Here is a 14,287-nt window from a genome sequence, read left to right on the forward strand (position 1 = left end):
CTATTTATAAATGTATGTTTTATTTAATTTTTAAAATTTTGCTACTTATTACATTTTTGCACATCATATTTTAAATCCTGAATACGCCACTTGTGTTGGGGATAGAGCTTCAATGGAAGAGTACATTGTAGAATCAACACAGGAGAAAGAACTTGGTGCTAAAAAAGACACAATGATATTATATGGAGCAGCAATTGATTGATTCAAACAGTAGTGACTAATGTTTAGGAGCATTTGTTATGTTTACTTGGTCAATAAAGCATAGGATGCTTAATTAGTTAAGAGTATGTCGTTAGTGGTGAGATTATATAAGCTACTTTTATGTAATCCGATCATGTGATTCCTATAAATTGTGTAGCTTTGTATTGAGTGGAACACACAATCATCATTTATTATTTTCTTTCCTTACTACTCCCTCCGTCCTGGAATACTCGACCTGGTTTGACCGGCACAGAGTTTAAGGGACTTGAATTGACTTATTTAATTTAATAGGTAGTAGTTGATAGTGGGGTATTATTTTAATGTAGTTAGTGGGAAATGTGTAAAGGGGTGAGGTTGGGAGAGAGTAGGTGTTGAATTTTTAATTATTTTTTGTATGGAGTAGGGGGTAAGTGGGTTAATAGGGGTGGAGTGAGAAATTATATCATATTGTTAGAATATTTCCATTTTTAGAAACATGTCAAGTATTAAGGGACAACCCGATAAGGAAAACAGGTCAAGTATTCCGGGACGGGGAGTACCTTTCTTCATAATTACCTTTGATATTATCATGACCTTAGTGGATCAAGAAGGCGTTGTGCGAAACGAAAAGGTTCTCACCTCCTACAGTAACATAATTTGTTTGGGACTCTTACATATATGGACCCGTATGGTGTGGATGATGATTTTGAAATAAAACTCATGAAAAAAATGATACTCCGTATGAAATTAACAAAACAATGTCTAAGCTACAATAAACAGTCAGAAAAAGGGTATTTATAAGCAAACAATAAACAACGACTACTTTTCAAACACAAAATCTAGTCACTAAGCATCAAAATTGGTAGTTTTAAGTTATGGGTATTTGGTGAATTATGTTTCAGAATATGGGTATTTGGTGAAATAAGTATTAAAATAGTGATATTTGGTGAATTATGAAACTAGGTTTACGGAGGACTAACGGCGCGTCATTGATAAGGGTATCTTGGTATTTAGTCATTTGTAAGGGGCATTTTATTTGTTTCTGAAACTTGATGAGCTTTTGTTGAATTATGCTAAAACTCGTGGATATTTTATGAAAAAATCAATATTAAAAATAAAATAAAATGAAAGTTATAAAAACGCCACAGCACCTGAGGATAGATCCATCAGTGTCTTAGGCCCTGTTCTTTAGAGCTGAACTGAACTGAACTGAACTGAACTGAATTGAACTGAACTAAACTGAACTGAATGCTCCTAAACTGAACTGAACTGAACTTAACAGAATATATTACCGAAATAAATAATAAATAATAAATAATAAATAATAAATAATAAATAATAAATAATAAATAATAAATAATAAATAATAAATAATAAATAATAAATAATAAATAATAAATAATAAATAATAAATAATAAATAATAAATAATAAATAATAAATAATAAATAATAAATAATAAATAATAAATAATAAATAATAAATAATAAATAATAAATAATAAATAATAAATAATAAATAATAAATAATAAATAATAAATAATAAATAATAAATAATAAATAATAAATAATAAATAATAAATAATAAATAATAAATAATAAATAATAAATAATAAATAATAAATAATAAATAATAAATAATAAATAATAAATAATAAATAATAAAAAATGTTAAATAATAACTAAAGAATAATTATTAATTAATAACTAAATAACTATATAATAAATAATAATAATAATAATCAGTCATTGATTACTCAATAATTACAAAAAAATATAAATATAAATAATAATAATTCATTTTTAATAACTAATAACTAAATAATTAATAACTAATAATCCGTAACTAATTAATAAATAATAATAAATTATATTAATTATTAATAAATAATAAAAAATTAGTTATAAATAATAATAATAAGTAATATAAATATAAATATAAATATAAATAATAAGTAATATAAATATAAATATAAATATAAATATAAATAATAAGTAATATAATAATATCATAATATAAATATAAATAATAAGTAATACAATAATATAAATAATAATATAAGTAATAATAATAATAACGTTTTGGTGTTTATCTCGGCTCCCCTCCAACTTCTTGTAGTTCATTTGATCTTTGTAGTTTGTTAAGCTTGTAACGTTTTGGTGTTTTCCCACAAAAAATAATAATAATAATAATAATAATAATAATAATAATTATTATTATTATTATTATTATTAAATTAAATTGAATTGAATTGAATTAAACTGAATTAAACTGAACTGAACTTAATGCTCCTGAACTGAACTGAACTGAACTGAATGCTCCTGAACTGAACTGAGCTGAACTGAACTGAACTGAACTGACAAATAAGTGCTAAAACTGTAATTAAGCCAAAAAGAATAGGGCCTTATTACTGTTTTAATCTAATTTATTACTTCTACTAATACCAACTCGCTTTTCTTTTCTAATTAAAGTATTCAAAGAATCACAGTTCACAACAAAACCAAAGAGTTAAATCTCCACACCCAAAAAAATATCCCACCACCGTCTGCCCTCCGCATCCACCACTCTTTCTCTCTCCAACCTTTAAATTCTACCAGAAATGGCGGCGGCGCTACGAGCTACGTCCTCCGCTATATCAAAAACAATCACCAGCGGCAGCAGCAGAACACCACCGTTGTTTGGTGGAGCACGGTGGTCGTCTTCGTGGTGGGGCCATGTGGATCCGGCACCTAAAGACCCTATCCTCGGTGTAACCGAAGCTTTCTTGGCCGATCCTTCTCCTCACAAAGTCAATGTCGGAGTTGTATGTTTTTTGACTTTGCTTAAGATTCATGCATGTTTTAATATATTTGTTCTGATAATTTTTATTATTCTTCTCATTTCTTGTAAATTATCCGATTTTAAAAACATATTGATTTTAATTTTTGGTGGTTTTAATTTCGATTATTTTTTTAGGGTGCTTATCGTGATGATGATGGGAAACCTGTTGTATTGGATTGTGTTCGAAAAGCTGAAGCCAAAATTGCTGGTAATTTAAACATGTAAGTCCCCTGTTTTAAAAAAAAAAAATTGATATCTTAATTTCCATGAAATGTGAATTATAATTAGCTCATGTCATGTCTTAGTTTGCTGCTGTTTTTAATTTATACTTAAGGATTGAATTAGTATAGTTGGGAGATGGTTGAGGGTTTAAAGCTGATTTGGGTATATGGTGTTGTTCGACTTTGAACAATTTTCTGGGATGATAATCTAGTTGAAACTTTTGATTTGTTTCAATGTAAGCTAGAAGAATCTCAATTTCGTGAGGTGGAGATTTCGATAATAGCTCATTTGGAATTTGGTTCATTTTGAGTTTTATTTATTTGTTAGTTGTTACTGAATCTTTGTTCAGTTAAGGTGGTAGGTTAATGGAATATGATAAAAATTTTACAATGTATGTAACTTTAATGGGGAATAGCTAATAATTACGGAGTAAGGGTAGTATTTATGTCCAACAAGAATTTTAACTTTCTTTTGTTTTGTTTGGAAATGAGAAAGAAAAATTGATAACCTACTTAAGAATGTGGTTGGGAACAAATCATTTGCCAACAAAAGAAGAAGGAAGTTTGTGTGTATAGAAGTAAAAAATAGAATAACTTGCCCCGTTGAAGTATCTTTGTGTCCTTAGGTGGTTGGCTTTAAGTAATGTCTAATCCTCTATGTATTGGATGTTTTCATTCGAGTCGATACCAGATGTTTGGTTACTTTTGTACATTGTCTTTTGGTTCTTTTGTATTTTTCTTTGGTTGTAGGTACTGGTAAATTAGCATTTAGTTGCCCCTCATTTGGATAGTCCATATGGCCAAAAGAATCTAACACTTGCTTAGCTTTCATAAAGCAAATGAAGTAGGGATTAGACCTATTTTCAATCATATACTCCGTTCTACATACAACACTTTAGTAATTGCTTGTGGCCATATACAAGGTGTGAGTGTGTGACATTGGCATTTTAGCGAAAAATATAAATTTGTGGCAAACTGTGTTAGGTCAAACAAAGTGACCATCGAACCCCCAAGGCTTTGTGTTTTGCTTTTATCAAAAGAAATTAAAGATGTACACTTACTTGTTATGTCAACCAAATTAAAGATGTATACTTTATGTCATGAAGTACTTTGATCAGTCAGTCAGTCCATAGTACTGACCCATATAAAATGATGAGATTGATTAAGCCTGTAACTTTGTGAAACCTTTTTGTTGGCTACTTGTGAAACCTTGGGCAAGTGTATGTTAAAAGTACCAACTTTCTTGGCTATTCCACTAATTTCCCAAGATATGATTGTCATTGTTCTGTATTAATAGTTTGCACTGGACCATGGTTTTGGACTTTCGGATAGTTGCATGCTTACCTTTGTTGTTTAGCATTATACTTCGTATCATAATTTCCTTATGACAACTTTGCGGATACATTTGATTGCCTCCTCTTAAGCTTCATGTGAGCACTGAGAAGCATTATGCTTTGTAGAAACATGCCTTCATTTGTTACTGACTCTTATCTTGAGTGCATGAATTCACCCATTTTTTGTTGTTCGTAGGGAATATCTCCCTATGGGTGGCAGTAACCACATGGTTGAGGAAACGTTGAAGCTTGCTTATGGTGAGAACTCTGAGTTTATCAAAGACAAGAGGATCGCAGCAGTACAGGCCCTCTCTGGTACTGGAGCATGTCGACTTTTTGCTGACTTCCAAAAACGTTATCAGCCTGAATCTGAAATTTACATTCCTGTCCCAACCTGGTCCAAGTAAGTTCAGCTAATGTGATTTGTATGTTTTAGTTTTTTCTTTGTCTTACCATCAGATTATATTAACCGACTATTTGGATGTATTATGCTATATTTCAACAGCCATCATAACATTTGGAAGGATGCAAACGTCTCACAGAAAACATACCATTATTATCACCCAGAATCAAAGGGATTGGATTTTTCAGGAATGATGGATGACATTAAGGTATATGAATCATTCTTCCGTCTCCAGAAAAACTGACATACTTGCTGCTAAATGCTAACCATTATTTCCTTTTCCCTCTGAATTGTTAGAATGCTCCAAAAGGATCTTTCTTTTTGCTTCATGCATGTGCTCACAATCCAACTGGGGTTGATCCTACTGAGGAACAGTGGAAAGAAATTTCACAATTGATGAAGGCAAGAATTTCAACGGCATATCTCTCTTTGTATATTTTATTATGATAGTTACCCCCTTCTTTAAATGCATTGTCATAAAGCTTTCTGGAAAATTTCCAGGACAAAGGGCATTTTCCATTCTTTGACATGGCCTATCAAGGGTTTGCTAGTGGATACCCAGAAAAAGATGCAAAGGCTATTAGGATTTTTCTCGAAGATGGCCATTCACTCGGAATTTCCCAATCCTTTGCCAAAAATATGGGACTTTATGGTCAACGAGTAGGCTGTCTTAGGTAATTATTTACGGAGTATATGCTTTGTTCAATTTTTCTGGTCCATTTATTCTTTGCTTTGTGTGCTTTATGAGTCTGTGCTTATTAGTCATCTATAGTAGAAAGGCTGACTTGTTAAGATGGTAAACAAATCAGTTAGTTATCAACTTGTCCATCATTTATTTGTTAGCTTAAGGTGATAAGGTCTAGCCTGTAGGCTCTGATCGTCGTGGAAAATTCATTATGGCAATCTGGTCACCCAAGTCATTCACATAATATTAACAGTATGAAGTCACGCCACAATACACTTTGTTTTATATAAAAATTGTCTTGTTACCCTTCTAAATCAATTTCATACACTTTTTTCTCCCTCTTCTCCGTTTCCAGCCATTTGCAAAAGCTTCACTGGGCCGGACAATTATCGTTGAATCAAGGGGGTGAATTAATTGCACTCCTCTTACCCTATCATAAGAAAGGATAATGTCAAGCTCCCTTTGTTTTAGGTTTTCAACCTCTTAAATAGTTAAGAATGAATGCCTCTACAAACTTGAGTTATGTATAGTATTGGTTTCATCGTCACAAAAACTTAACCCAATATCAAATCCTGCTTCTTCATGCCCGCAACAAGGAGATTATATGTGATGCATCGTTGAAGAGGCCAACATCCAGGCTTCATTTATTTAAGTTTCTGTGTGAGACTGACTGATTATAGTAAATGTTCTTGAGATTGATATATTTTTTACTTTCTGGAATTTAATAATGATAATACAAATTTAGTTGGAAAGATTAAGAAGCTTTGACTTGAGGCATGTTCAAGCAATATGTTTGGTGGTGGCTGGATAGTGGACATAGCCGAGGCTAACTAAGGAAATAATAGGTTAAATGAGACAGATGATATGAGCAGAATGGTGAATTTATCAAAGGCCAAAATATATTGCGGCAATTTAGGTAGCGAGGAAAGGAGATAAAGTAGATTCACTAGTAAACAAGAATGTTACTTTTTATTTAAGATTGTTTTAAACAAAATTTAAGAAAAACCTGTTTGAGAAGTATAAAAATTGATAAAAGTCACGGATACCATGTAGGATACTAGGCTTTCCCCTCTCCCCTCCCCCCTCCCCTTTTGTATTTGAGCATCATTTGAGATGGACATTTAGATTGTTAGGCAATGCAAGTCTATATATTAATATCTTCTTAAACAAATGTTGGGACAGGTAAATCACCTAGCTTGATCCCCTTGGTGATTTGATTATCATCTCTGAATCTCTGATTTGAGATGTACTTTGTGAACTGCATGCAGATTATTTTGCCTCCACTAACACCCTTTCCCATGCCAATCTTGCAGTGTGCTTTGTGAAGATGAGAAACAAGCTGTGGCTGTAAAAACTCGATTACAGCACATTGCAAGACCTATGTACAGTAACCCTCCTGTTCATGGTGCCCTTCTTGTTTCCATTATCCTTAGTGATCCAGATCTGAAGAATCTGTGGCTCAAGGAAGTTAAGGTAAGGAGTGCCTACTGCCTAGGATGAAATTTTGCAAGGTTAATGCATATAAGTTAAGTCAGTGTGTGGATGTTTATAAAGATGCACCTAGGCTCAAGGTGTTAGGGGACATGTGTCTTTTGTGGTCTGGGCAAGGCGATTTTTAAGTGAGGTGCATCTAAGGCGCAGGGAACTCCAAATCGCCTTGAGCATTTTTGTGCATTGCAGATGAGATACTATGTTTGTGCTAATTAAGAATTTTATGAGGGGGTGTATTGGTGAAATTTGATTTACCTAGTAGAGAAAATATGAATCAACTGATGCCTTTTTTTAAAATGTACTCAAAATCAAGTCGGGCATCGAAACCAGTATTCTAGTTGGAAGTGTCCCTATTTTTTTGCCCATAAACAGAGAAAAAGGGTAAAAGAAGTTGGGGTTGACCTTAGAACCAGTAGCACATAAAAGGAGAATTCCAACACGGGACATATTGTACCTTAAACATCATTTTCTTTTTTATGCCATCATCATGAAGAATCACGTTCATTGACTTGTAATGCAATCGGATCATTTGAATAAAATGAATTTCAGGTCATGGCAGATCGCATAATTGGAATGAGAACAGCTTTACGCGAGAATATTGAAAAGTTGGGGTCACCATTATCGTGGGAACACATCACAAACCAGGTAGAATTTTTTGGTGATATTAAAAGTGATGCACGCAATCTCGTCATCAATCTTTTCTCATCAGGTCAGTATAATTCACATATATCTGCTTTGGATGAACAGATTGGTATGTTCTGCTATAGTGGATTAACACCGGAACAGGTTGATCGATTGACAAGTGAATTCCATATATACTTGACCCGAAATGGGCGAATCAGGTAATAGTGCTTTCCAATAAGTTAGTTCTTACCAGCTATCTTGTTAGTTGCTTCTTACCATCATATGCCATCATCATTTTGCAGTATGGCTGGTGTTACAACAAAGAATGTCGAATATTTGGCAAATGCTATCCATGAGGTCTCCAAATCTTCTTAAAGGGCGTTTATGAGGAGCTGTCATTTTTGCGCGTAGAGAATGTTGTTACCAATAAGATTGCTGTAAACATCTAAAAGTTCTGATACCCATTTTACTAGATCAGGATAAGATAAGGCAGCCTCTGAACTTTACAGTGAACCGTTGGGTGTTCAGTAACTGAAGATTCAACTGTTTGCTGTTTTGTTACTAGATTTGTTCCCCTGCAATTATGGGGAAGATGCAAAGATAATTGTTGTGTTTCGCAAAATTTACTCCTTGGCAAGTTAAACAACAATAACTAAATAGTGTAGTGGTGAAAACATTCAGGAATGTGACACCAACAATAGCAGGTGATGATCGAAATCAAGCAGGCAAACCGCTCCCCTGGTTAAAGACTTGGTGATGTATCATATATATGTCTGTTTGGTTTCGAGTTCACTTGATTTTGGATACAATTCAGTGTGGATTAGACAAGCAATCAGATGGGGTACAACTTTGGGAATCGATGTATGTAAAGCAACACCATAAGAAATCCCTGATTTGAACATGGAGTATGAGTATCAAACAATATATACATCCCCTTGGATAATTTCCATGCACAAAACAAAACAAATTGGAGAACTTTGGACAAACATTTCCGGAAATTTACTTGTACGAATGTTGGGTAGGAATATGAACAATGGTAACGCGTTAAAAGTCTACCTAGTGGCCAAAGGGCAAGAATACATTTAGGAAATGAGCAATATTTATGTATGTCATACAAGCCAGCCTAAATACCGACTTTCAGGCTTGCTTCTATTTGGCAACCCTACCTAGCTTTAATATTGCTTTGCACCTTAGTTTTACACCCTAACCTGAGACTTTTAAGATCAAAATGATGTACAGAGCTCAGAAATACAGTACATCAAGACCCAGATATTGCAGCTCTTGCCGAATGGCTAATATAGGTATACATCTTTATAGGGTGTGCAAAAAGCCACAGAAAGGCCACAAGGTTCACCATTATAAAAACCAGGAAGCACTCCTGGGTTTTTACCATCCTCCATTTGCAAGCAAAACATTACCCGCTCCGCTCCAACTCTCATGCCCCAGATTATGCTTATCCAGGAAGAGAAAATCCCATCTGCCGCCGCACATGCTCCGGTATTAGTCGGTTTATCAATTCAGATGGAACTCCAACTAACTGCAACAGTTGTAAGGAAATTGAACAATTATCATCTCTATACTTAGTTAATGATCCTTTCCTTTAAGGAATCCCCTTTCTAGAAACATGATCAATCTAGTAATGTACAACTCAAAAATCACCAGCCATACATGACAAGAAAAAACAGAAATACCTCTTGCTTGAAATTGAAAAGAGGTGGCAATGGGCGGCCATTTGGAAGACGTGCGTTTGGTTCCCGAAGCTCGTCAAAGAAAGGATGAACACATGCTTCCAACTGCAAGCCAAAAGTTGAATGGAAAATATAAAGTTCAGGCACAAAAACCCTAACAAACAAGTATTCCGTAATACAGTTCAATAAGATAATTTCATAAAAGCCTCTTTTTTCCGTCAGTTTATTGTTACAAAGAGGAGAACGTTTACATTATGCATTAAGATAATGTCCTACTTAATTAGATTCAGTTTTTGTTTCTATAGTCATAGGAAGAAAGGGAGGTAGTATGAAAGAGATTGTCTCTTCCTAAAATGGGGGGAAAAAGAAGTTGATGAGTTACAATTGTTACTTACTGCAGTGCATCGAAGACTAGGAGAATATTGAAGTAGTCGTGAAGCAAGATCAATTGCTTCAGGTGGCATTCTCTTATGAAAAACCTGCATCAAAAACACCATTACCCATAAATAAATTCATAAAGACTCAGATTTAAGTAACTATCTTCAGATATAACAACTACAAAACATCAAATTCAACATTTGATAAGCAATTATGCAAACAATGACATGTTTCAACGATCAGATGCATTTATGCATTCATACAGGCCTAGAATGTCTTCTTATAATAATTCAATGGCTCAGTTATGTCAAAGCAATATGAAATCAACTTTCAACATTGCTAATCCCCTACCATAAATTTCATCAAGTATGATGCATAAAAAAAATAACGGAAAAAATTAAACAGTAAAATACCTTGTGCCAAGGATGGGCTTTAATTTGAGGAAACCTAAAATCAGTATAGTTCGGATTCATGCATCTAATTTCCTCTCTTGTGGGAGTACCAAGAACCTGAAATGCTTTAATATAATCAATAAAGTTTTTAATCACATATGTAAATCAGTAAATGTAGCAATATCTACATGAGTATTAAGGCCAGACCTTGATAATTTCCACGAGTTGATCCACTGCGTTCTCACCCGGAAACAATGGCTATCATATAAAAAAAGGAAAGTAAATTAGGAATAACATAAAGAGGGTGATGGATGGCAGACAAGAAACATGTATACACTTTATAATTTACCACAACACCAACCTGGCCAAGAAGAAGTTCTGCTAGAACACAACCAGTTGACCAAATATCAATTGAAGATGTATATTCTGTTGCCCCGAATATAAGCTCCGGTGCTCGGTAATAACGAGAACATATGTATGATATGTTAGGTTCTCCCTTGACCTAGAATACAGAGAAGGAAACTTAACTTAAGGAAACAAGTAATATGCAAGGGAAAGTGCCAAGCACAAAAAGATGCACATAGGCAGCTAGCTGGAGATAAACACATCAATGTTCTCATATTATTGTGTTTCTTTTAAATTTCATCGAAGTTTAGACTCCAACATAATGAATACGAGAGGATGAAAACTGAGAAAATGGCACACTTACCAAAGCTTTAGCACTTCCAAAGTCACAAATTTTAAGTTGATGTGTAAGGGGATCAACCTGGGAAACACCAAACACATACATGAGAATGACAAAAGAGAGGCTGTGAAAATCATCTAGAAGAATAACAAGATGACACATAAATCAACATACGAGGAGATTTTGAGGTTTGATGTCTCTATGGCACACACCATGAACGGCGTGAATGTACGCCAATCCGCAGAAGATCTGCAATATTGGTCCGGCTTAATGATGAGCATAAGAAATAAGGTGGTGTCGTAAAAAAAAGCCAAAATAATTTATAAATCATAACAATAGTGGTTTTCATCAACTTGTCCTTTCAGCCTCCACCTCTAGCCCCTCCCTCTGACCACCAAAAGGGGGAAAGGATTCTAAAAAGTACAACCACCATAAGTTGGGAAAAGAGAAACCCCAAGCACAACGTATGTCATACCATCCACCTAACTACAAATTTCATATCATTGGTTAACCACATACAAGGTCATCTGTGTAGCCACCATTCTCACCATATTCTATGCTCCAAGTGCAGGTTGTGAGTTGCAACAGCACCATAGGCAAAAAGGCATGGTAACTGGAAGTTCTTTTTACATTTGATTACAAATAGACCGCCCTAAGTCCAAAAGTTAACTCAATTCAACTTGCTCATAACATAGAAAGGATTATCATACAAGAAGGAAACTAAAACTCTTGGAGAGGACAAAATGAGAAATATTTTTTTGTACCTGATAAGTGTATAATTTAATATAAATCAGTGGCATCCGCTGGTTCATAGTACTGTAGTGCTTGAGAACACGATACAATGACTCAGGTACAAAATCCATCACTAGGTTGAGGAATAGCTCATTTTTACTAGTAGTTGAAAAGAAACAATGCTTGAGGGAGATCACATTTGAGTGATCTAGTAAGCGCATCAATTGTAGTTCACGATTCTTGTAACGCCTGTCCTGCAAGACTTTTTTAATCGCAACAGTCTCTCCAGTCTCCAAGCATTTTGCCTGTAATATAACAAGTCGTGAATTAGTTGATGCCGCAAACAACATAAGCAGACTATAAAAGCTTTCAAAAGAATTTCAAGCATGTACCTGAAAAACAATCCCAAATGATCCTGTGCCAACAACACGCTCTGCCATATAACTGATGGTCTGCAAATAAAATCAATAAATGAATAAACCACTCATTAAATTCCTACAAAATCTACTCCATGAATTCATGAACACGAATGGTAATGTGCAATAATTTTCTTACCTGTTTGGGTTCGCCATTTTTGCCACCAATGGTTGTGGATATTATATGGCCTGTAACCTGATCATTCCCCTGTATTACAGCGGGAGCCATTTCCTGCAAACAAACAGCCGATATTTTCAGCTAAAATGATCAGAACACATGTATGACAGCAGCAATTCATCAAAGAAAGCAGCACAAGTGCTATATGAAATCACCAGCTTCAACATTCAATAAGGCCCGAGAACTAAACCGCGAATATCTCCAAATCCTTAACTAGCAGAGAATTCAGGGAAGCATAATAATGCACGAAAACCACAACTCAGAACATACAAAATGACCTCTATTTACAGAAAAGAATCAAGGGATAATGAGTTAATGACCTAATGAAGCAAACAACTAAAGTCATACTTGGAAAAAAAAAAACTTAACTAATTATAGCAAGTAAACAAAAAAATAAATAAAGCTTCACCTACAAGTTAAAAACGGGAAAAAATTGTAAAGACAAGAAATATTCCTACCCAATTGCTAACGCAACCAAGTCAATTTAGAGATCTGAAACTATAATTCTCAATCTAGAATAATAAAAAAAATTAATTCATAAAATAAAATTATGTGATCCATGAAACCCTAGAAAGCTACAGTTCTAAAAACAATTAATTAACCCACAACAACAAAAATGTAGTGAAGTCATGTCAATTTCATCAATATTCAGTAACAAAATAACATTAAAAAAAATCCAGAAAAAACCTTGAACACACATAAATAGAAAGTACTAAATCATTTTATAAAAACCTAAAAATTCAAAAACAAATTATTTAAAACACCCAAAACACACCAGAAATTTTCCAGAAAAGAGACCCAGAAAATCCCTTAAAAAGTCTGGGAAAAACCCAGAAATCAAAAGTTCAACAGAAGAAAAAATTAAAAGGGGGAGGCAGATCAGTAGAAGAAAAAAAGAAAGGAAAAAAAGAGGAGAGAGAAAGTAAACCTTATCATCAGACATGGTGGTAGAGTGTTGTTGTTGAGTGGGAGGTTTGGAATTAGATGTTAGAGAATCCGGAGGAGCAGCAGGTCCAAGAGCCGCCATGTGAAATCCAGCTCAAGCTTTCTCCCTCTAACTTTAATTTATTTTTCTCTCTCTAACTCTGTTCCTGCTTTTCAGTGGGTAGACTCACTAACCCTCCTTTGTTTTTTCTTCTTCTTCAACTCAATTCAATTCATTCGTCTAAGAATGAGTATGACCAGTTTTTGTTATTGCAATGTAAAGTCTTCCTACATTACTGTTTTTATGTTTCTCCCTTTTCTCTCTCCTAGTCACCTTTTTTATGTCTTATGTTTTTTTTTTTTTTGGGTGTGAAATGTCTTATGTTTATATGGTGGAATTTTTATTCTGTTATTCTTGGATAATTATGTTTATTGAAATTTTGGGAGACTATGGACTGTTTTTCTTTGACCATCTTTGTTCTTCGTTTTTGCATCTCTTGCCTCTTCACATTTAGCTTAGGTTCTTTTTGTCGGGTGAAATCTGAACTTATCTTAATTTTATTTTATCTAAATTAATTTAAAAGGATTAAATCTGATGGATTTGGTAGAACCTGGTCATATAAGAGTGGAGTTTATCAATTGAATTTGATCAGACCCGATTGCAAGTAAGAGAGTCAACTTATATAACCTGATTGAAATTTATTGACCTGATAGGACTTGATTGCAAATTATCTTAACTTATCTGAAATTATAGATCCAAAATTTTCTTTTTTGGGTGAAAATAACGCACCATTATGGTTTCAGTACTTAACTAATTAGTTCAAGTGCTTAACTAATTGGTTCCATTGCTTAACTTATATGATACCAAAATGGTCTTTTGTGTAAGACTGCCTTATAGAAAAGTTTGTAGTCATTCATAGACACCAAAAGTCAAAAAAATTCAGGAGTACGTCTCCTTATACTGATAGAGAAAATATATTGTAATAAGAATTTTTAAGGTTTGAATTTATATTATTTAAACATTTTGACTTTTTATAAGAGGGAGAAAACATAGATAAAATAAAAAGAAAGGTTGAAAATGGTCTAATTATTTAGGGTTGAACTTTGGGATCATGGGTTCAAATCTTATTGAAACC

At 33.7% G+C, this 14,287-nt stretch overlaps 2 protein-coding genes across 2 annotated transcripts; one reads left to right on the forward strand and one right to left on the reverse strand.

Annotated features, from left to right (window-relative positions):
• The first annotated feature begins 2,646 nt into the window (after positions 1–2,646).
• LOC110783747 (aspartate aminotransferase, mitochondrial) lies at positions 2,647–8,380 on the forward strand. Its single transcript, XM_021988117.2, has 10 exons — positions 2,647–2,983; positions 3,136–3,221; positions 4,752–4,958; positions 5,061–5,166; positions 5,256–5,360; positions 5,460–5,632; positions 6,957–7,116; positions 7,684–7,779; positions 7,882–7,976; positions 8,061–8,380. The coding sequence occupies exons 1-10, from the start codon at positions 2,780–2,782 to the stop codon at positions 8,131–8,133; spliced, it is 1,305 nt and encodes a 434-aa protein (XP_021843809.2). The 5' UTR covers positions 2,647–2,779; the 3' UTR covers positions 8,134–8,380.
• Positions 8,381–8,725: 345 nt separating this feature from the next.
• LOC110783748 (shaggy-related protein kinase eta) lies at positions 8,726–13,508 on the reverse strand. The gene is made up of 12 exons (XM_021988118.2): positions 13,156–13,508; positions 12,189–12,281; positions 12,026–12,085; positions 11,666–11,938; positions 11,076–11,150; positions 10,926–10,982; positions 10,578–10,718; positions 10,424–10,474; positions 10,238–10,333; positions 9,842–9,925; positions 9,450–9,551; positions 8,726–9,295 (listed from the first exon to the last, which is right to left on the reverse strand). Exons 1-12 carry the CDS (start codon positions 13,252–13,254, stop codon positions 9,212–9,214), a joined length of 1,215 nt encoding a protein of 404 aa, XP_021843810.2. The 5' UTR covers positions 13,255–13,508; the 3' UTR covers positions 8,726–9,211.
• Positions 13,509–14,287: the final 779 nt, after the last annotated feature.

The sequence above is a fragment of the Spinacia oleracea genome, chromosome 4 (genome assembly GCF_020520425.1).
Source record: "Spinacia oleracea cultivar Varoflay chromosome 4, BTI_SOV_V1, whole genome shotgun sequence".
Lineage (NCBI taxonomy): Eukaryota > Viridiplantae > Streptophyta > Magnoliopsida > Caryophyllales > Amaranthaceae > Spinacia > Spinacia oleracea.

Coding starts and splice junctions, on each gene's coding strand:
- LOC110783748 (XM_021988118.2), bottom strand. CDS start 13,254: ATGGCGGCTCTTGGACCTGCTGCTCCTCCGGATTCTCTAACATCTAAT. Junction 10,475..10,577: donor CAGAACTTCTTCTTGGCCAG/GTTGGTGTTGTG, acceptor TTTATATGATAG/CCATTGTTTCCGGGTGAGAA. Junction 10,334..10,423: donor AACTCGTGGAAATTATCAAG/GTCTGGCCTTAA, acceptor AAAGCATTTCAG/GTTCTTGGTACTCCCACAAG.
- LOC110783747 (XM_021988117.2), top strand. CDS start 2,780: ATGGCGGCGGCGCTACGAGCTACGTCCTCCGCTATATCAAAAACAATC. Junction 5,167..5,255: donor GAATGATGGATGACATTAAG/GTATATGAATCA, acceptor CTGAATTGTTAG/AATGCTCCAAAAGGATCTTT. Junction 7,117..7,683: donor TGTGGCTCAAGGAAGTTAAG/GTAAGGAGTGCC, acceptor AATGAATTTCAG/GTCATGGCAGATCGCATAAT.